This window comes from Gossypium arboreum, chromosome 3, assembly GCF_025698485.1.
Source record: "Gossypium arboreum isolate Shixiya-1 chromosome 3, ASM2569848v2, whole genome shotgun sequence".
In the NCBI taxonomy this organism is placed as follows: Eukaryota; Viridiplantae; Streptophyta; class Magnoliopsida; order Malvales; family Malvaceae; genus Gossypium; species Gossypium arboreum.
This window is the reverse complement of record NC_069072.1, coordinates 127,461,707-127,484,095: the sequence shown is the minus strand read 5'-3', so window position 1 is coordinate 127,484,095 and position 22,389 is coordinate 127,461,707. Positions and strand designations below refer to the sequence as shown.

Genomic DNA, 22,389 nt, shown 5'->3' with positions numbered 1-22,389 from the left:
AGGGAGAATGTTGTAGAGTGATAAGTTATGCATTATCTGGTGTAATCTATTACTTTTCTCACTTCCTTTCTACTTTCTTTTCTCATCTTTTCTATTTGTACAGTTTCTACACTTTGGCACTTTTGTGAATATGTAAAACTTATTTTTTAGTGATGTCGAAAATGGTGGTTTCGAAGTCTTATTTTTGATAATTAAGTTAGTAAATATTATTATTTAATATTTAAGAGCATATTTTAGTATTATATTGAATTTTGGTTCAGTAATTTTATTGAATAGATAGTTAATTAATGTATAATGACTAAATCGTAAAAGGGTAAAATTTATCGCTATTGATTTTTATTTGTTAAAAGGATAAATAGTATTAAGTTAAGGATCAAAGTGGCAATTAGGCCATTATTAATGGTGGTGGATAGTAGGTGATGATTCTTTTAACTAAAAATATGTTAAATTATAATTATATTATTAGAATGGATAATGGATAAAAATAAGAGAAAAAAGCTTAAAATTTTATTCTTTTCATTCATCATCTTTTTTTTTTATCAAAAACAAAAGGGGAGATAAGGTTTGGCTTCAAAAATTTTCAATCCTTGATTGGTAAGATTAATTTAGTCATTTTCTTGTAATTTTTATGTTTTTGAAATATTGAGAGCTTGATTTAGCTAACCATGGGACTATTTTGAAAATTTTAAATTTTATAAAAGTTTTCATTATTTAATCTTGAAGCTTTTGATACTAAATTGATAGATTTTGAGCTTAGATATGAAAAATGACTAGTTTGTAAAGTGAAAATTGTTACTTTTGAGCTTAGGGACTAAAATGTAAATACTTTGAAATTATTATGAATATTCTATAGTTGTAGATATTATAGGGCTGTAGAAGAATGAAATTAAGATCAATTTTGAAATTGAAGCTCAAATTTGAAAGTTATGGCAATTTTGGTTTTAGGGACTAAATTGAATAAAATGAAAAATTGAAGGAATATCCAATAAATGAAATTTAATTGATATATAGTTAAACTATGTTTTTAAATGATGTTTGGAATTGATAATTTAATTAAATTATGATTTAGATCAGGATTTAAACTAATCAGAGGATATTCACGGAAAAGAGAAAATTGTAGATCAGTCTCTTACACCTTATTGGTTGTTGTTTCTTCCAGGTAGGTTTATATGGTGTAATTATGCTTTGATTTTTATGTATCTTATATTTTGAGAATTTATATAAATTTTTGTGAACTTTGGATTGTTTACAGTTTAATACTAAAAGGTAGGAATGGATTAAATTGAAATGGAATAAACATGAACTTACATTATGGAAGTTACCCTGATGAAACTTTGCAAATGTATCGTACATGTGGTTACAAGTTGATATCTGATGATTCCAAGATCCAACATTTTCTGCAGACTCAAAAATACATGTGACACAGGTTTAGCTCAGATAAATAACCTGATGTTATTTTATAGGTTTAGCCCGGACGGGTAACCTGACACAAGTGGATATATTCAGCTTGGACGAGCATCAAATGTGATTGGTACCAGTGTATTCGAGTTCTTTTACGATGTTTCATTGGGTCATTTACAATATACAAAATGTGGAAATTTAACAAATTGTAATGTGCCTATTGATCAAAGGTAGTGAAAAGGAGGATTTAAGGACAATATTTGAGTATATTTACATATGATTGAATTGTGGTTAAGTTGAACATAGAAGATATGAAATATTATGCTTGCATTTGAAATGTTATATGATCGAGTATAAATCAAGCTCACCTTGTTGTGCTTGTGTTTTGATATGTTAGAAATTTAGTTATATGCATTAGTTTGATATATGTACTTGTAATATGAGGTAAGTTAATTGTTCATATACATATGAATTTACTAAGCACTTTGTAATGCTTACCCCGTTGTTTTTCCTTTTCTTGTAGATTTTGACTTGTGAAACCTGTCGATAAGATCTTCAAGGAGCTCACACTATCCATCTCCTGATTCGATAGACTTTTGGTCGTTCAAACTCATTTATATGTGGCATGTACTTAGGAGTGTCAAGTTATTTGTAATGTTAAGCATGTTTTGAGACATAATTGATTATAAACACTTATGGTAATCTTAATTTGCTCATGTTCATAGTTTTGGTATTTTGCTATGCATATATGAATGGGCAATTATAATGAGTTAGGTATGCATGAATCAACTTGTGTATGGAATGGATAAGTGATATGTAATGGTAAAAATAGGTTGAATGGCTTGTATTGATTCATGTATCCCTGTTGTAAATTGGTGCCAAATGTGGCATATTGGTTTTCTGGGTTGATTAGATTATTATATGTTATGTTTTAGCGTGAAATTGGTATGTTTTGAACGTGTTTAAATGATGCCAAGTGTATTCTTGTGACTTATTTGAAAGTTTGGTTTGAGGCAAATACCAAATGACCAAAATTTACCAAAAACAGGTTCCTCATCCCGACATCAATTTTCCCTTGTCGGCAGTGTCGACCAACAGTTTGTGACGTCCTGACATCAAGTGGTCCGACATCATGACATGACATACTGTTTGACGACGTCACGACATGGAGAAAATATCGTCATAATGTTGGCCTTATACTTTTCAAACTCTGCAATTTGGTCCTTGTTTTATCCCAAGTTAACTTTAAAGCTTACATAAGCTCGTATTAAACTTGGGAAAGGTCTAAATTTGTTTTGAATGACTTATATAATGGCAATTGATGATTTTTTACTCGAATTATCTGTTAAAGGTCAATAGCTATTTCGTTTTTTACTGTAGCATTCTGTAGCTCAGTCCCGATGATTGGGACAAGCTAGGGGTGTTATGGAATATCTTTCAAATCACAATAATAATAATAATAATAATAAAATTCCTATATTCTATTTAGTTGAAATTATTTTAGGATCCAATTTATTGGTGCTTTCATTGAGTCATTGCAACGATAATTTCAAAGCGTTTCAAGAATATCATTCTTCGCTTTGACAAGATCTAGATACCCTAACTTCTTTTGTTGATGATTAGAAGGAATGGTGCAAGAAGTTCTTGGTCATTTATTGTAACAACCTGATAGTTAGGGTGTCAAAAAATTAAGTTCGGGACTCTATTTTCGTAAAACGAACCCGTAAATAATTTTATTTAAATATTTACAAGGTTAACTAATAGAGAATTAGATTTTGATTAAGTGAATTTTATGAATTAAGAGTTATTAAAGTATAATGACTAAATCGCGTATAAGGTAAAAGTTGAAATATATATTAAAATTAATTAAAAGGATTAAAATAACAAATATACATTTAATCTTCGTAGTGGACGCATTAATGGTTTATATTGTATATTTATATGTTAACTTAATATATATTTAAGTTATATAGTAATAATATTAGTTAATGTATTAAAACAAAACAAAATTTATTCTTTCTTTATTTTCTATACATGCAAAACAAACTTGAGAAAAGAGAAAGAAAAAGAAGAAAGGTTAATGCACCGCATAAAGGGGTTTCCAACTTTTTAACTTCAATTGGTTAGTCAATTTATTTTATTTTCTTCTAATTTTTATATTTTTGAAATCTCGGTGTTTAGAACTATTCGACCCATGTTGAAATTTTAGCATTGGTTAAGATTTTTGGGGTCCGTTTGTTTGACTGAAAATGATTTTTGGAAAATAGCTTACTTTTCTAGAAAAACTAATATTTTCTGGTGTTTGGATGAATCTTTGTAAAATATTTTCTATTGTTTGGCAGATTTTCTGAAAATATTTTATAAAAACTGTTTTAAATGAAACAAACATACATTTAAGAATTTATTATCTTCTCATTGTTTGATTGAGTTTATTTTGTATCTATTAAATTTGTATTTTATGCAATCATTTATTTATAAATAAATATATCAAATTAAACATTAAGAACCAGTGCCAAAGAAAAGGATTCAAAGAGAAAAAAATCAATTACAAAAAGAAATTCCCTAGTCTAAGAAAATAGATTACATAAAAATATGTATACATAAGAATACATAGTTTAGACACATCGTCTATGCACAAAAGTCCATAATTCCATTTCCATACCAGTCATTTACATCCAACTACCGTGTATGACTTACAACAAGAGAGGTAAATAGAGAGATGAATGATACAAATAACTAAAATATTTAACACATACAATCATTCTTATCATCAATGGGGGCATTTGGATGGAAGATAGAGAGAGCACGAGCAAACTTTTTGAAACTTAGAATTCCATTATACTTTGTATCAAGCAAGTCAAATATCTGCAGTGAAATTAGAAATATATTGACAACAACTCAAGCAATATTATGCTAATAAGAATTGTTCTTTCAATGATGGAGATATTATTAATTAACATTAGATAAAAATACCCAATCAGTAAATAAACTCTCCTTTTTGTTTGTTTCGAATAACGCCAATTGGAACTCCTCATGTCAAATAGTAATATAAATAGAACTTAAATACTACAAAGATGAGAGGGAAAGAACCAACTCAAGACAAAGAGTAATCATCAAGCCAAAGAACTTGACAAACATAACAACAGATATCAATTGTATAAAAAAATGGGAACTATGAAAAAACAAAGACCTTGTTGATCAACCCATCATCTATAGCAACATTGCTTATATTCTTGAAAAGCTCGTAAAGTGCTTCTATTTCACTTACACTAACTACATGAAAATGAGAAAAAAACAAATTTCAGTAGAATGATACAAGAACTAAAATAACACAGGCAAACACTGAACAAATGTTAAATCAAGCAAAAGCATTGAATTTATCACATAAGCAATATAGAAAAATATTTAAAAAGAAGAGGAAAAAATGATAACATACAAACGGTCTCTCTTCAGGATCAACAAAACCTCTTGATTGCTTGTACAAATCATTATCACATCATTGCAGCACTGAAGCAAATAAATGCTTCAATCTGTCTAGCGCTGCAACATGATATTCTTTTCACATCAATACACTCCATACCTAGGCAACAACAAAAGAGACCAGAAATCCCATTCATGTCATTCTTTCTATACACTCAATCATTCTAAAAGCAAACAACAGGGCTAACCTTTTAACTATTTCTTGATTATGCAAAAGTGGTAACTTTGAGGCATGTAAGTGCTTTCATAGAAAGCCCAGATGTATGGATAAAGTGAAGTGTTGTGTTTCAGAAAAAATGTTGCTCAGACCAAAATCATGAGTCCTTGTAGATTCAAACTCATGAGTCATGACCACCCCTTGCCACATGAAGTGGAAAATACTTGTGTACACTAAGATGTCGTGCTTATAAAACATTGTAAGGGGACAATGGACTTAAGTGAAATTATAATAGCTTAACTTTAAGTGAAGACTGAACACTCACTTGGAGTTATATCCACTTCTAGGCTGCAAGACCTCTGGTGCCATCCTAAAAAGAAAGGATAAATAGGAATATCAGACTGTGGAAATTCAAAGAAAAAATAATTCTATCAATGGCATCAGAGTACATAATGAGCTGTAGAGAAGGGTAATAGTTGGACAGATTTGACAAAAATAGCTCACCAGCAAGGAGTCCCAACAAAGGTATTTCTAGAACTTTATCTATCTCCTGCATCAAACATGCAAGTTAAAACACCAAAGTCAACAAGCTTTACTGTGCCATTGTTTTCAAGCAGTATGTTTCTAGCCTATAATGCCAATTAAATAAAACTTATTAAATAAAATAATGGTGAATTCAATCAGATAGCATAATGCAAACTTCTGTAAGGCACTGACCTTAACATCCCTATAAATATGTCCTTGTCGATGAAGATAATCCAGAGCTTTAAGAGTTTCTTTCAGAACAGAACCAATAGCAGGCTCTTCAAAACCACCTGGATATGCTGACTTCATGAGGTGCAAACAGGAACCCTCTGACATGAAAGGCATGACTATCCAAAGATTATGGTCAACTACAAAAGAACAATATGGCCGAATAACATTTGAGTGATCAATCAAACTCATTGTTTGAGCTTCCCGGCGGATATCATCCTGCAAAACAGCATTAAGAAAGCCTGATAAGAGCCAATAGATCAAATGAAGAGCAGAAAATATGGATCTAAATATACCACTCATGATACTACAAATTATTAAAACTTCTAAACAATATCACAAAAGATCCCAATAGCCAAAAAAGATTTTTATTATATTACTACCAAAAGTAAAAAATTCCCATAGAATGATCAATAGTAATAAAACAAGCAAGCATACAAGATGTTTGGTACACATGAACTGAATCTAAGGCCTGGCCCAGATTGAGAGGAAACTAGGGAAAGAAAAAGGAAGGTTTCTAGTGTAGTACTGTGTCCCTTATTTAGAGAACATTTTAACATGATAAAATCCCACCACAAGCAAGTCCAAACTAAAAGAAACGAGCTTCAATAATAAAAAGTAAGAATATCAGAATTCAGTTCAACTCGACCAAAAACAATCACTGAAATCCACAATCAAATCAAATTCAATCAAATGAGATCTCTATCCAAAACTAACTAAAATCAAATCAAGTACGCTCATTTATTTGACTAGAGATTGAGATCCAAGCATTTCACAGCTATGATGTCGTTAGTATGAAGGAAGATCGCTCTATAAACAGTAGTACTAGCACCATAACCAACCTCTACTAGAAGCTTGTAATCGTTAGGATTCGCTGAGTAACTCCAACTTCCTCCCATTCTCCGCAAAACCTAAAGCCTTAAACCGCCTTTTGGAAAAAAAAAACAAATCACTAGCAGTTGAGTAATCGATGTTGAACGACGGCGGCAGAGTAATTAAAGTAAAAGAATCGTAGTGAAAATTAAAAGGGCGGCGGCAATGAAGACAAGAAATGTATAGGGCTTTTTTCTTTTCATCAACGAAACTACTGCTGCTTGTTTTTGATACAGAGATGAATCTTGGGTCGAAGACGCAATGAAGGGAAGGGGAAGGAGAAGGAGAAGGAAAAAGCGTTTCAAGTTCTAATGTTGGGATGTGAAGAGGAAAAACTTTGGAAAATGTATTATCGAATTAGAAATGGTAAGACATTTTCCCTAAAAAACACCTTCTTTTCCCGTGTTTTGTAAAATGTTTTACCGTGAAAAATCATGTCTAGCCAAACAAACATCAGAAAATGATGAAAAGCTTTTACGAAAAAGTTTTTACAGGTAAACAAATGGAGCCTAGATGTTATTGTTGAATAGTTTTAATACTAATGATTAAAGTGATAGATTTTTAAGTTAGAAATGGAAAAGGATTAAATTGTAGAACAAATTGTAAATTTTGAGTAATAGGGACTAAATTATGAAAAATTCAAAATTTATGGGTATAATTGAAAATAGGAAGTTAAATTTAGTTTAAAGTGAATTGAGTATGAAAATATAGAGTTAAATATGAAGAATAAAAATTAGTCTCAGTTTAGGGACTAAATTAAAATTTAAGAAAATATTGTGTAAAAATTAAAAAATTCAATGTGGAATTGAATTGTGTAGTATTAATGTATTTAATTGTTTTAATTTTGTAGCTAATATCGTACCGGAATCCTCGACTAAAAAGGGGAAGGAGAAAATTGACGTCGAATAGTTCGGAATCCACGGTTTGTGTTTTTATAATCCGAACCTAGTTGTTAATTGTTGTATTCTGAATTATTGCATATGGTAAGTAGTTGAGGTTAGTACTTTAGTACTTTGAAATTGAATTGAAATTATAGTTGATTGAAATGAAGTGATTTGGTACATATTATGAATGTATTGAATAGATGAGTTTGAAATGAATATATGTTTAAATGTGATAATATGCAAATATGAGAATTGAACATTGGATGTATGTGTAAGAGAAATGGAACCCTATTAACTGTTTCAGGCTAAGTCAGATATAGATGGCATGCTATAAGATAGGAAGAGTTCAGGGATTTCTTCGACTTCGAGTCGATGAGGAACCAATTTACTTCGGTTTAACCGATAAGACACTGGGTGTCAATTTATATAATGTTGGGCGCAGTTATTACTTCGGATTTATCCGATAAGGCATTGGGTGCCAAAATGATGTGTTGGTTAGACCCGTGTATCTGTTCGAGTCTGGGTCGTGTTAATAGGCGTAAATAAATAATAAAGTTCTGTAATTGATATTGAAATGGAAAAGTGTGTGAATTGGAAATGAAAAAGTGGATTGAAAAATGAAATGTCAAATATGATGTGATTATAAATGAACTATATGAGTGATGCACTCATGGATTGAATATGGATTGGTTTGTACTATTGCTTAAATGAATTATTGATTGATCTATGAAAAGTTATTTATATAGTAAGTGATATGAGTTGAGATATTTGTTAAACTAATCAAGTATGAAAACATGTGAAAATTAAGTATAACATGAAATGATGTAGTAATATGCATGAAATTGAAATGATGATATCTTGTAATTTTATGCTTACATAACAGTGTGATTTTATAATTCAATTTGAGCATTCATGTATCATTATCTCTTTAAATGTTTGGATTATAGAAATACCACTGAGTTTTACTCAGCGTGCGATTTTATTTTTCGTGCGTAGGTTAGGTACTTCTCTTTTGATAGCCTACTCAACATCCAACAACGATCCCGATCTCAAGTGTGGTGATGTTTAATTTTGTAATGACATGTGCCTAGGATGTCTTGGTTGTTAGTTATTTTGTGAATTGAATGTAAATTGAGTTATAAGTATATTGTTGTTTTGATTCAAAGCTGAGTATGTGTGTGAACTTTAAATTTGATGTCTTAGGTAACTATATGTAACACCTCATACCCGTACTCGAGACCGGTATAGGATACGAGACATTACCGAAATTTTCAAAATAATTTCAATTGATTTATATCGTTTAGTATTCATTTTCATGTTTCATGTAACATCCTTTTCATATTATAATTCTCGTATCATATTAAATATTCTATCTGCTGAATCATTGGAGTTCCAATGGATTTTTCAATAGTACACTCAAAGCGTACATTTCCATATTCCATCAATTCATATTCAGAAATAACCCTTAGGACGTTTAATCATCAAGCACTCTCTCGAGTCACATATCATGTAACTGTAGTGAATCAGGATAACCTTTTTAGGTCAAATCCTACCCACCTTAAGTTATCATAAGGAATCATATATCGTGTAACCGTAGCGAATTAGGATTACCCTTTTTAGGTCAAATCCTATCCACCTTAGGTTACCATAATGAATCATATATCATGTAACTGTAGCGAATCAGGATTACCTTTTCAGGTCAAATCCTATCCTCCTTTAGTTACCATAGTGAATCAGGAATAAATCCTATTCACTTTAAATTACCATAGTGAATCAGGAACAAATCCTATCCACTTTGAGGTATTATAGTGAATCAGGAACGAATCCTATCCACTTTATATTCTCGAGAATGCTTTTTTTAGATTAACAGTTCAGGTTATCTATTTCTGCAACACATGCAGGAACTCTTTCATTTGGGAAATCACCTATATCCATCCGGAACCCAATATTCAAACAGATTTTATCCCTTTCAAGTAGTTTCAGAACATGTATTATTTCTATCATTTCAACATCCATACATTTCATATATTCAATTCAAACATCATATAAAATACAATACAATATTTAAATTGACATATTTAAATACTCATTCAAGTTATACGAATCTACCTGACTAAATTGCAGAAATACTAAGATTTAAAGGCATTTTGGTAATTTACCATTTTTCCAACTTTCACCCAATCTTAAATTAATAATTTCATTCAATTTATTAATTTACATAATAAAACAATTCATTCCCTTCAATTTGGTCATTTTTGACATTTTTACAAAATTGCCCCCTAAAGTTTTACTTTTATTCAATTTAGTCCTTGAGCTTAAAACATGCAAATTAACCATACTAGCTGAATATTCACATATATTTTCCTCCCCCTCCTCTCCATTCCACATCCTTAATGTATATAACATGCTTATAAGTAACATTATCTATAATTTCATTATTTACTTATATGTATATTCAAAGCTTGTCATAGTCACTAAATTATTTTTATCTTAAGATACAGAACTTAAAATTAAGATCCATTAATTTTATCTGAAACTAGACTCACATATATTCTTACCATAAAATTTTCAGAAGTTTTGGTTTAGCCAATAAGTACAGTTTATTCGTTAAAGTTACCCCTGTTTTGCTATTTGACAGTTCCGACCCTTCTTCACTAAACATTAATTATTTCCTTGTACGGGGTTCAAATAATGTTATAGTTTGTTTCTATTGAAAATATACTCATTCATGATTATAAAAATATAAATTTAAGACCATAATTATTTTTATTCAATTTTTGATGATTTTCCAAAGTCAGAACAGGGGAACCCAAAATCATTCTGACATTGTCTCATAAAATTTATTATATCTCATAATTCAAAATTCCATTTCTTACGCGGTTTCTTTTATAAGAAAATAGACTGAATAAGATTTAATTCCATATTTTTTTCACCATATAATTTTATTTTCACAATTTATGGTGATTTTTCAAAGTTAGCCTACTGTTGCTGTCCAAAACTATTTTAGTGCAAGATGTTTATTTACCATGTTTATAACACCCTTATTTTCTTTCTCTACACTATTTCTCATTACTTTCTGTTATTTTCTCTTCACTAACATGTCAAGAACATAGGTCCGTATATAAGAAAACTCTACATTAACATCAATTCCATGCTTTTTCAATAATATCAAACTTAAAAATATATTGAAATCATGATGTTCTTACCTTGTTCTATTGATTTCAATCTTCATCTTGATTTTATCTCTCCTTAAGCTTCCATTTCTTGAATCCAAATTGATATTATAACTTCCCATAGTCTCCTTAACATTTTTCTCTCTTGTTAGCTATGGAAATTCTTTTGATTTTTGGGTAAAAATGGTGAATTTTTTATAGAAGGACCAAACTGTAAAGAAAGCAAAACTTTCTTTCTTTCTCTCTTTCTCTCACGTTAGTGCATGGGAAAAATGATCATCCTCCTCTTTCTTTCCTTACATATATATTAAATAAAATAATAAAATATCATTTAAAAATCAATTTAAAGTATTAATAAACTAATATTTATTTATTTAATTTATCTAAAATATCTCCAACATCATCTTGTCTCTAGATTTCGCTCTCCTTCTAATTGACCATATTACCCTTGATTATCTTTTAAAATTCCATCCTTGAGTCATCATTTAATTTGGTAAAATTGTCATTTAGTCCCTCATAATTCTTAAGTTATTCAATTTGGTCCCAATTCATCCATTTTCCTTAGTTTTTAGAACATTCCACCCTTAAAATATTTACACTATTAGTCCTTAAACTTTTTCATATTTACACTTTAACCCCTCAAGTTTTGAATATTTACTCTTGTGCAACAAAACTTTTCACACTTTTACAATTTAGTCCTTTTCTAAATCAAGATATCATAATTTGCTTCCCAATGTTGCCATAACTCAAAACTTCCCTTTTTATCACTTATTTCCTTATTTTTCTATATCAAGAATAATATCTTATTATAGAAATTTTTGGGGTATTACACTATATGTTAGGCTAAATTGAATGATTATGGCATGCTTAAAAATCTTGATTTGAATGATACATCTCTCCAGTTTAGATGGCTCGGTTCTCAAGTTCCAATCCAAATGGTGGGTTTTGCAAGTTAAATTTTACTTTAATTTTTACACAATAAAGAAGAAGCTTGATGATTTCTTCTTTCTATCTTAGTGATGATGATGATGGGAGTGAGTGGTACGATTGAATGCCCAACAACAAAGTAAATGATTGGTTGGACCGCCTTCACCTATGCTATTATTAAGCATTTTTAACCTAGTGATCTTGAAGAAATTAAAGAGGTTATTAGCTAAACTTCAACAAGTTTCCATGGTGAGTGATTATCGTTCTCAATCATTAGCCCACCTATATTGAAAATGCTACGATTTTGTCCCAATTACATGAGTAATGTATTATTTTTGAGAAGGGGCTTGTTAAGCCCACTTTAGGTATCTCCAAAAGTACCTTGCTAACACCCAAACTTCTTCTCCGTGGTTTTACAATTGTTTCCTTGGTTTCTTCTACCACAGCTATACTTTTTAGTGGCAATAAGGTTATATTCTGTTGATTGACACTGTCTGGAGCTATAAAATGATGAGCCATGACCTCTGTTACCATAAGTGTAAATCTAAACCTCGACTTTTATTTCTTGAAGGTGATACCTATTCACCTCTTATAGATTCTTCATTGCCACAATTAGATTTTGACATTGTTTTTGTGAATCTATTATTATTGAAAAATTAACCCTCAATTAGTTATCTAAATTTTGCTCGAATGACTTTGTTCTAAGTTATATATATGGTTGATCACCACCTATTATCACTCAATATATTTGAGACTTGGTGGGTTATTTGTTGACTGAGAGTTATATGCTTGATCATAACAAGGTATTAGTCTTTCTTAAGCATAATTTGAGGAAAGCTTAGGCTAGTGTCACGAGCCGCAGTTGTTCTAGTCCCCTGACACTAGAATGAAGTTGTTGGTTGATCAATAGCGATGCGAAGTTTACTTTGTGGAAGAGGATTGGGTTTATGTTAAACTTCAGCCTTTTCTCCAAAATTCAATTCAACTGTAACATTATCAAAATTTATGATAGAGATATTTTGGTCCTTAATTATAAGTTGCTTAAACATATTGGTGAAGTTGCATATAAGTTGGAGTGTTTCAAGTCGACTAAAATTCATCTTATTTTTCATGTTTTTTTGTTGCGAAAATGTGTCAGTACCCTAGACCATCAAGTTAAGCCATTAAATTTGGTCGATTCTATTGTCATTCTAATTTTACAACATATGTGGTTCTTGATAAAATCATGGTTCAACATTCTAGACACATGGTAGAACAATGGTTTTTCAGTGGAATGATTTTCCTACAAGTGACGCCACTTACGAAGACAAAATAGTAACTTTTCTAGAATTTTTCTAATTGGAACCTTGCAGAGAAGGCTTATTATGACGATGGGGTATTATTGTGATTAAATGGAAAGGCTCATGCAATAAATTGTATTGATCAACAAAGTGTAAGAGGAAGCCTATGCTAAAAGAATCCTTTTAGAAAGTAAGTTGACCATGTGATGGACATCAAATCAGCAAAGGCCTAACAATTTTGGCACGAAACTACCTAGAAGTTATATTGTCGTAAAATGATAGCTATACATTTTTTGGTGTAATATGTTACTCTTCTCACCTCCTTTCTAATTTCTTTGCACATCCCTTCTATTTATGCACTTTCTACATTTTAGCACTTCTATATCACCTTTCAATCACATCAATAATATTTCCAATACAATTATTATTATATGTTCAATTGAGATTGTTTTAAAATCACACTTGTGGATTTTTTCAATCGAAGGGTGAGCAATAGGTACCAGTGTAGGAACTTAGGGTTGGGGTTGTGCAACCGAGTGCACTTCAGGTGGAAGAGGTGGCATTTGCTATTGGGAAGCTGAATAAGTAGCTCCCATAAACTAATTGAACCATTGGTTCATCATTTGTATAAAGGTATCTCTGGCCTCACCTTTTAGCCCTTGCAGAACGGGTAAACTTTGAATTCGCTGATAAAGGCTGGGGCATTACTTTCCACCTCATCATTTACAAATTGATTTGAGTTAGCTAACATGGATAATCCATATAGGAAACCAAAGCCAATTTAGATCAACGATACATCACACTGTCACGGACTACTGTGGCATGTATGTTTAGACTTGAGACACACTACGATTTAGTCTTAGGAACGACTAAACCATAGCTTTGATGTCACTAAATGTAACACCCTTTACCTGACCTGATCACCAGGTCCAAACTAAAGGATGTCACATTCTTTGTCAGAGCAACTTCAATCAATTATAACATAATTTCTATCAATTTAACACTTTACCTTAACTATACCCTAACTTGGGTTTAAATTAGACTTTGTTAAATAGGCAATCATAATATAGTTAACCCACTCCAAACCTATCATTCTTATAAATACCTCATCTTTTAAGATCGAAAGCCACATAGACAAAATGATTAACTATACTTTTATTTTTAAAGACTTTCTGCATCCAAAACAATGTGAACCACTACTATAAACTAAAAAGTGATCATGGGAAATTTGGGTGGCTCGGCCAAAGGCCCGCCCAAAAAATGGGAGGGTTTGGGTAAAAATATAGGCCCAAAAAATGGGCTTGGACAAAAAAATGAGGCTCGTTTAGAAAATGGGCCAGACATCGGGTAAGAGTTTTTGGCGGGCACTGGCCTACCAATTATATATTAATATATTTTTTATTTTATTTTTAATCATTTTAAAATTTTAATATAACTATTTTTTTATTATATTGTCAATTTGTGTATTGTTTTAAGAATTGTTTTAGTATCATTTTATTTGTTTTATGTTTTTAAATATATTTGATTTATTATATTTTAAAATTTTTATTTAATGAAATAAGCAAAAAAAATTAATATGGGTTGGTAGGTAGGCTGGGCTTAACAATTTTATTTGGTAGGACTTGGACAAATTTTTAGGCTCATATTTGGACCGGGCAGCACAGACCTAATAGACGAGCTTAAAATTTTATTTGGGCCGGCCGAACTGGCCCGGCCGAACTGGCCGACCCTTGATCACCTCTACTATAAACTCTAACTTCAATGCATTTTATAACGTATACTAATTTAATTAATTAAGTTTAAAATTTATGTAATTAAAAAATATAATAAATTTTCACTTCATATCATATCCCTCGTTAAAAAGACACTTTACGAACACACAATTTCATAACACATCTTACTTTTCCTTTTTTCCTTAATAATAATTTTTTTTTTAGATATTCAAAATCTAAAAAATTAAAAAAAGAAGAATCGCTATCATGCGCCACGGAAGTCACTGTCCCTATCCTTCACTTTAAATAATTCCAACCGGAAATAAACTCAATTCTTTTTATTCTTCCTTACCCCATAATATTTCTTTTTTCCACCCTTTTTATTTATAATTTCTCTCTAATATTCCAATTCCTCGCCGATTAATTCGTACGCAAGTCGGGGTCGAACATGCCGGCGCCGCCGGTTTAGTTTCCTGGGCTTTTTTTTTTTTTCCTTTCTACTCTCCAGATCCGTTTAATCGCCATCAGGTAAGCTCTCACACGCCTGTTCTTTCATCTGATTTCCTGTTTGTTTCCCCAGAAAATAAAAGGAGAACAAATAAAGCAAGAGAGGAAAAAGGTTTTTATTTTGAACTGATCACTGTCAACATTTCTCTGTTCCATCTTTTTATTGCTTTCACTTCAATCAAACAGATAGCATTGCTTTGAGCTGGTACTTGTTACTTTTAACTGTAAACAGATCTTAAATCATTCTTTTAAATGAATTTAATTTTTATTTTTGACGTTGATGTTGTTAATATTTTCTTTATATTTATTCAATAGTGTTACTCTTTTTCTTGATTTGAGTGCAAAAAATAAAATTAATGTTATTGAATTTTATTTAGATTTAATAAATTTATAGATCTTAATTATGTGTGGTTTAATGGGGGGGTGACCATGTTGATAATTATTGCAGTTTTGGGGAACTAAGTAGTTATTATGTCTGCAATGAGTTTTAGTTACTTAGGATTTACTCCATTAGTAACTATAAATGGAATTTAAGATTTTTCATTGATGTTAAATTTCATTATTTGGTGTCAACTGGCGTAGTGGCAAATAATTTGCTCTGCTTCTCGGTTTAGCTGTTCAAACCTGGACAATCCTTTCCCTGATCCATTTTTAATAAATCATTTTCATTATTTGGTAAGTTTGATAACTTCACTGACTCTGATATATGGCTGGATGAAGGAGTTGAGGGTAGTTTGGTTCAGTTTGTTGTGACTGAAAAGAAAAAAAGAGAAGAAAATGGAGTTGTCTGGGTTCTCCAGATGAGAACTGATGTTATTGACAGTAGAAGGAGGAGGGTTCTTCTCTTCTTCAGCGTCCGGGTATAGCAAGGGCTTGGCCCTTCTTCTGTTGGGTCAGAAGCACGAGGACAAGTCCATGAGAGTTTCGCCGTGGAATCATTACCAGTTGGTAGACCAAGAACCTGATCCTGATCCTGACCTCCAACTGGCTTCCATCAAGAACCGGCTTTCCCGCGGGTGCGCCTCTTTTGTCTGCTTTGGTCGCACTTCTGCCGGGCTTGACACACCGTCGCCTTTGAAAGTTGGCCCTGTTCAACAGCAGGATGTCTTGCCAGGGTCCTTTGCTTCAGATAAGAGTAATGATCAAGCAACTCAGCTTGATGATGGCAATAGCGATGCAAGAAAGGTTGTTTTCAAAAGTAGTTTGAAGAAGCAACCAAATACTACTCAAGTTCCTCTTGAGGATGGTAATGACCGTGAGGCATCAGGGGAAAAGGATGGTGATATCCCGAGTCATACAGTACGAAGAAAGGTGCAGTGGACTGATGCTCATGGTAGTGAGCTTGCTGAAATCAGAGAATTCGAACCCAGGTACATGAATTTTCTGCTCTAATTAAAGTTGTATAAGCAATACAGTACAATTTTCTTACATATTTAATTTCTTCATGCTATTTCTGCCTTAGCTAATGTGCCCCTTGATTCTTTCTTGTTTTCCTAAAGATATATTAAGATGATTTCGCAATATTCAACAGCATCCATAACAAATCTACAGACACTTGTGCCACATAGATTGTAAATATATTCTGATTATTCAAAAATGTGTTTCTTTGTTTGGGCAAGTACTGAAATTTTTCTGCAAGTTATGCTGATTACATTGCTATGACAACCTTCACACGAACTCAGGATATAAGCCAATATTTCTTTTTGGTCTTGTTATAGCCTACAGAAATGTAGGTAGATGTTACCAGACAACATGCATAGATCTGATCTTAGAGCATTGGCTATCAAGATCTCATACGTTAGACGTATCTATATATGTGATCTGTTTGTTGAAATGTAAGAAGTTATGGTGTAAACATGTATGCATATTAGCATACATCTTTGGGTTTTGTAAGGTGTTTGTGAACTTTCTTTGATACTAATTTGTGTGGTGGCTGTCTTTACAAGAAACTTGCTGCACAAATAGTATGTATGTCTTAGGTTCACCCTTTCTAATGCTTCTGGTGTATTTTAGCTGAAATTAGGTATTAGGAGGTGCAAATTTCTTGTGCCTACAAATTTTTTTAATCTCCATGTATTCTGCACATTAATGTCTGATAGGAGGTGATACATATGGCATCTTTGCTAATAGGTTATGAACACGGCAGTGCTTTCATACTAGTTTTATCTGTTTGGTTCAGTCTTTCTTCACTTCCCCGTTGCTGATATTGTACCTTCGTCTTAATGTCAGTGAAACAGGTGGATCAGACGATGAATTCAGCAATGGAAGTGAAAAAACTTGTGCATGTACAATCATGTAGTTCGGCCATTACGTTGGAGTTTGATGATGGCATCCGGTAAAATTGCTTTCTAACAGAGCTTCAATCTTATATGTTGGAAAATGGTCAGTTGATTTGTGGGCAAGGGAAGAAGCAAAGTGTTGTTTTTGTTGATTCTACATGGAAATCAGAATGCAACCATTAGAGAGGAGCTTTCTTTCTGGGCCAGCTTTGTTGGATTTTCATATTGTGTCTATATAAATATATATTGAATTTGAGAGTTCAATTTTGCCATCCTGCCCTGGGCTTCACTTTCATTTTCTTATATCATGATTATTATTATTATTCTTGTTGCACGACTCTGTTGTCCATTATTTCTGGGTAATTAATGTGTTCTATATATACATACAATATATATTCAGTTCAATCATGGTTAGTTGAAAAGGGTTATAAATATTGTGCTGCGCTTGTGACCGCAATGTTGGGTGAAGATCATTGAAAGGGGGCTTTCTTTCTTATTTCTTTTTGGATAGATTTTCATGAATTGATTAATTTGAATAATTCTAGATTTATTTCTGTTTAATTAAACAAACAAAAAGGAATATTTTCGCTGACAAACATGTTTGTTAATATTAAATATATATATATATAATCATGAATAATTAAAAAATAGAGTTATTATTCTATTTAGTACCAATGATTTTTTAAGTGGAATTATATATATAAATAAAATAAAAATAAAACCAATAGTGTGAAAAAATTTATTTCTTTAAGCAAACTTGAAATTTTATTAAATATAATTTAATGTATCAAATATATAATAAATATTAATAAATAAAATAACTAGACAAGCAATAGTAATTTTATTAAGAGTTTTTGATGTTTGATAGAAAATTCCCTACTGACTAAGATTTGAAAAATATCCAATTATCTCTTAAGGTGTAGTCAGCTTTTCCTTTATTTATTTCTTATTATTCCATTTACTTTTATTATCTTTAATCTTTATATTTAATATTTTTAATTAAAAATAATAAAAATCTAATCATATGTTAAATATAATGTATTTTTCAATTAATATATGTAAGTTTTTTGAAGTTATAAGTACAATTATATTACAATTACAAAGAATAGATTGAATAACGATAAATAGAATTGATAATTCTAAAATACGATTGGACTGATAACCAAACTAAGTCCAAACCTAGACCAAAATAAATATATGCAGGATTCAAGTGTTGTGGGATATAAACTTAAATTAATCATTCAAATGTTGTGGGATATACTAAGTTCCTACATATAATTTACATTGAGTGAGATTCGAACTTGAGATATTAAAGTTCTGACAGCCTAAACAAGTGGATAAATTAAATAATTTAGGAGGAATTTTAAGAGATTTAAGTGGCTCAATTTTCTTTTTCAAATTTCAATTTTTTTTTTTAAAAGTTTAGTCATCCATTTAATATTTCATTTCTTTTAGTTATTGAATTTATATTATTTGTCAAATCACCTCAAAATAGATAAAAAAATTAATGTTTATTAACTTTACTGATGTGGCATCCATGTGACAGCCCATATGTATACCCCACATTAGCAATTAATTAATTTTTTAAAAATTAAAAAAATACATTTACTAATTTTAATAATTATTTTTTAAATTTTTAACTTTTAAAAAATAATTAATTAATGACTTGGCATCCTAATGACAATCCATGTATATGCCATATCAGCAAAGTTAAAAGACATTAACTTTTTCATCAATTTCAGGGTGATTTGATAAACAATACAAGTTTAAGAGTTAAAAGGCGTAAAAAAACTAAATGAAAGGCTAATTTTTTTTTTAAGTTAAAGGGTCAAATAAGTTATTATACCTTTTCAAATTCCTTATTATTTTAATTTTAATACGCATGGTCCCACTATAAAATAAAAATTTAAAAAATATTTTCACTTTATTTTAATATATATTTTAAAATTTTATTTATTAAAAATATTTATATAATTTTACAAATATAATAATCTCCTATTAAATATTTTCTATATTATTTGTTTTAATATCATTAATTTTATTTTATAATTTGTAAAATTAATCAATTACAATGACTATAAATTCCAAATACTCACATTTTAAAAATCTCCAAAATTTTACTTCCGGTTTGATAAGGAAAAATTACACTACCCTCCTTAAGTTTTACTTATTAAATAAATTTTAAATAAAAATGATAACTTTATATTTTATTAATTACTTATTATTTTATTTAGTTTTAGTGTCTTCAATTTTATATTCGACATATTTTAATTAAAAATAATAAAATCTAATTATTTATAAAATATTTTAATAATTATTAAATTAAATTATAAATAATATATAATATATTAAAAAACGGAAGATATTGAGTTCTAAGTTAGTTGATTGGGTTTCAAAATATTTTTTAGTTATATTTAAAAAAGTCTCATTTTATAATTAAGTTTTAAATAAAATTAATGCATTATTACATTTATTTCAAATATCAAATTATTAAACATTGAATTTTTTAAGTATGTTTAATAATCCTATTAGTTTTTAATTAATAAAAGATTCACCAAATAAGTGTTAAAAATAGGTAAAGATAGCTATTTAATATTTATCACTTAAACGTTGAAAATATTAAGTTAATTTTTATTTAAAAATATATTTAAAATAAATTATTTATTTTTAATTTTTTTAAAAATGAGATATCAAATTATTATATTTAAGTTTTATTAAAACTGTACAAAATAAAATAAAATAAAATAAAATAAAAATATTAATAAGATTAAATTTAAGAGAAATAATTTTTAAAATGAGAATTAATTTTCTCACTGCTTAATTTTATTAATATACCAAATAATCTTTTAATACAAATTGATTACTTATAAAAACCATTTAACATTTAAAATTTTAATTTATCAAATAAAGTTAAAAGATCATAATCATAAATCATCTCCATTTTCTAAATGTTGATTTTCATGGTAAAAGTATAATAAAATTTTTGTATTTAGAGTTAAATTTTATTTTATCTCTTTTAATTCTTCTGTTAAAACTTACGTCCATTTCTTTTATTAAAAATTGATTACTATTCCTTTATCATGTTAGTTTTACCTCATTTTCACTTTGCAGCTGTCAAATTAGGAAAATAGGAAAAGAACACCACATGAAGCGCGAGTAAGGGTAAAAAAGCCAAGTTGGGGGAAATGAAATGTTTATCACGCGCTTCAGAATCCAGTGGGCGCCATTGGCAACCAACGACCAACTGACGCAAACTGTATAAATTTTGAGCCATCTGTCTGTTGAAACTTGGCCACGCCTTATCCACAGACTCCCCCATTTCCAGACACAAATCTTAAGAACATTAACAACAAACCCATCACACATAATTCTCTTGGAAAGAGAAAAAACAGCAATGTCTATGGCATCCTCAATCCCCTATATCAAAATCCCAAACACTTCATCATCATCATCATCAGCAGCATCTTCTACTTGTTGCAGATTGTGTACCACATCCAAGCCTTATATTGTGACTATAAGGAGTTCTCAGTCTGAAGGTCCTTTGAGAAGACCTACGGCACCTTCCCCGCCGTCTCCTGTCAAGCCATTTCCTCCTTCACCGCCACCACCAACCACTCCTCCTCCTCCGTCTTCTTCTTCGCCTGCACCTGTGAGAGACCAGAATGTGATCAGTTTGGAGTTTCAGAGGAAAAAGGCAAAGGAACTGCAAGACTACTTTAAGCAGAAGAAGCTTGAGGAATCAAATCAAGGGCCTTTCTTTGGCTTCATTGGAAAGAATGAGATTGGTAATGGAAGGTATTTAACGCAATATCCTCTTCATTCTTTTCTTATTGTTTAACACGATGTCAATTGATACCACCAAATAGCACTTTCCAAATACCGGACTAAATTCTACAGGGACCGTAGGCAAATTTTAACCTATTTCTATTATTAACATCCAAGCAAATAACTTGCTATATGATGACTGGTTTTTGGCGATGTTGGTGTACTTGTAGATGGGCAATGTTCGGTTTTGCTGTCGGGATGCTAACGGAGTACGCGACCGGATCGAACTTTGTCGATCAAGTAAAGATCATACTCTCGAATTTCGGGATTATCGATTTGGATTGAAACTCTTTTCCTTGTAACTTTAAATGCTATTTATGTACATTTTTTTTATGATCCAATGTTGTTTTTTTGGTTGACAAAGTAGTTTACTGTTTTTTTTGGTTCATCATTGAATTATAACAAGCTATATCCAAAAAGTTCATATTCGAGTCCTTAGGTTGGAGTTAAGTTGGATATAGCAGATGGGATCAGTTGGCTAGCTATGTCAAACATTATTCGACGTAGTTTAATCATGCAAGAATTAACCAAAAAAACAACAGCATATATATAGCCTGCATTGCCTTTTGCTTAAAGGTGCTCGGATTAGGTTTGGGCCCAGCTCAATTTAGATTAATTTTCGGAAAATGAGTTTATTTATTTTTACCTAAGTTGAGCCCAATTTAAAAAAGATAAATTTCGATTCTAGTCCATATTTAATTTTTATTAAATTAATTTTTATTTAAAAATAAATTTTAAAAATATAATATATTAAAAAATATTAAAATAAAAATTCTACCACATTAAAACATATTTATATTAAAAAAACTATCATAAACATAATAAATATTTTATTGTATTAAATATAAATTTTAAAATTTTATATTTTGGGCTGAGTTATTTAGTTAGGTAATTTTTTTTTGGGGTTTTGAGTAATGAATTTAATTGTTATTAGACTAGTGGTTTAATATAAATATATATAAATATTATTTAAAATGTATAATTAATATAATATTTTTATAAGATAATATATTTGGATTAGGTTGGGCTTAGTTTAGGTAAAAAAATCTTGCCCAAGACCTTACCTATATAAAAAACAAGACTTAAATTTTACCAAGCTTATTTTTGGGTTTCGTATTTTTATCTAAATCCTCCTATA

The 22,389-nt window shown here is 30.2% G+C and overlaps 2 protein-coding genes and 1 pseudogene across 2 annotated transcripts; 2 read left to right on the top strand and 1 right to left on the bottom strand.

Moving 5' to 3' along the window:
• Positions 1–5,359: 5,359 nt before the first annotated feature.
• LOC108488114 (serine/threonine-protein kinase BLUS1-like) lies at positions 5,360–6,690 on the bottom strand (annotated as a pseudogene).
• An 8,246-nt stretch (positions 6,691–14,936) lies between these two features.
• LOC108486996 (uncharacterized) lies at positions 14,937–17,894 on the top strand. Its single transcript, XM_017791182.2, has 3 exons — positions 14,937–15,168; positions 15,868–16,517; positions 17,377–17,894. Exons 2-3 carry the CDS (start codon positions 15,958–15,960, stop codon positions 17,444–17,446), a joined length of 630 nt encoding a protein of 209 aa, XP_017646671.1. The 5' UTR covers positions 14,937–15,168; positions 15,868–15,957; the 3' UTR covers positions 17,447–17,894.
• A 2,828-nt stretch (positions 17,895–20,722) lies between these two features.
• Positions 20,723–21,614, top strand: LOC108487519 (light-harvesting complex-like protein OHP2, chloroplastic). Its single transcript, XM_017791876.2, has 2 exons — positions 20,723–21,221; positions 21,422–21,614. The coding sequence occupies exons 1-2, from the start codon at positions 20,821–20,823 to the stop codon at positions 21,534–21,536; spliced, it is 516 nt and encodes a 171-aa protein (XP_017647365.1). The 5' UTR covers positions 20,723–20,820; the 3' UTR covers positions 21,537–21,614.
• The last annotated feature ends 775 nt before the right edge of the window (positions 21,615–22,389 follow it).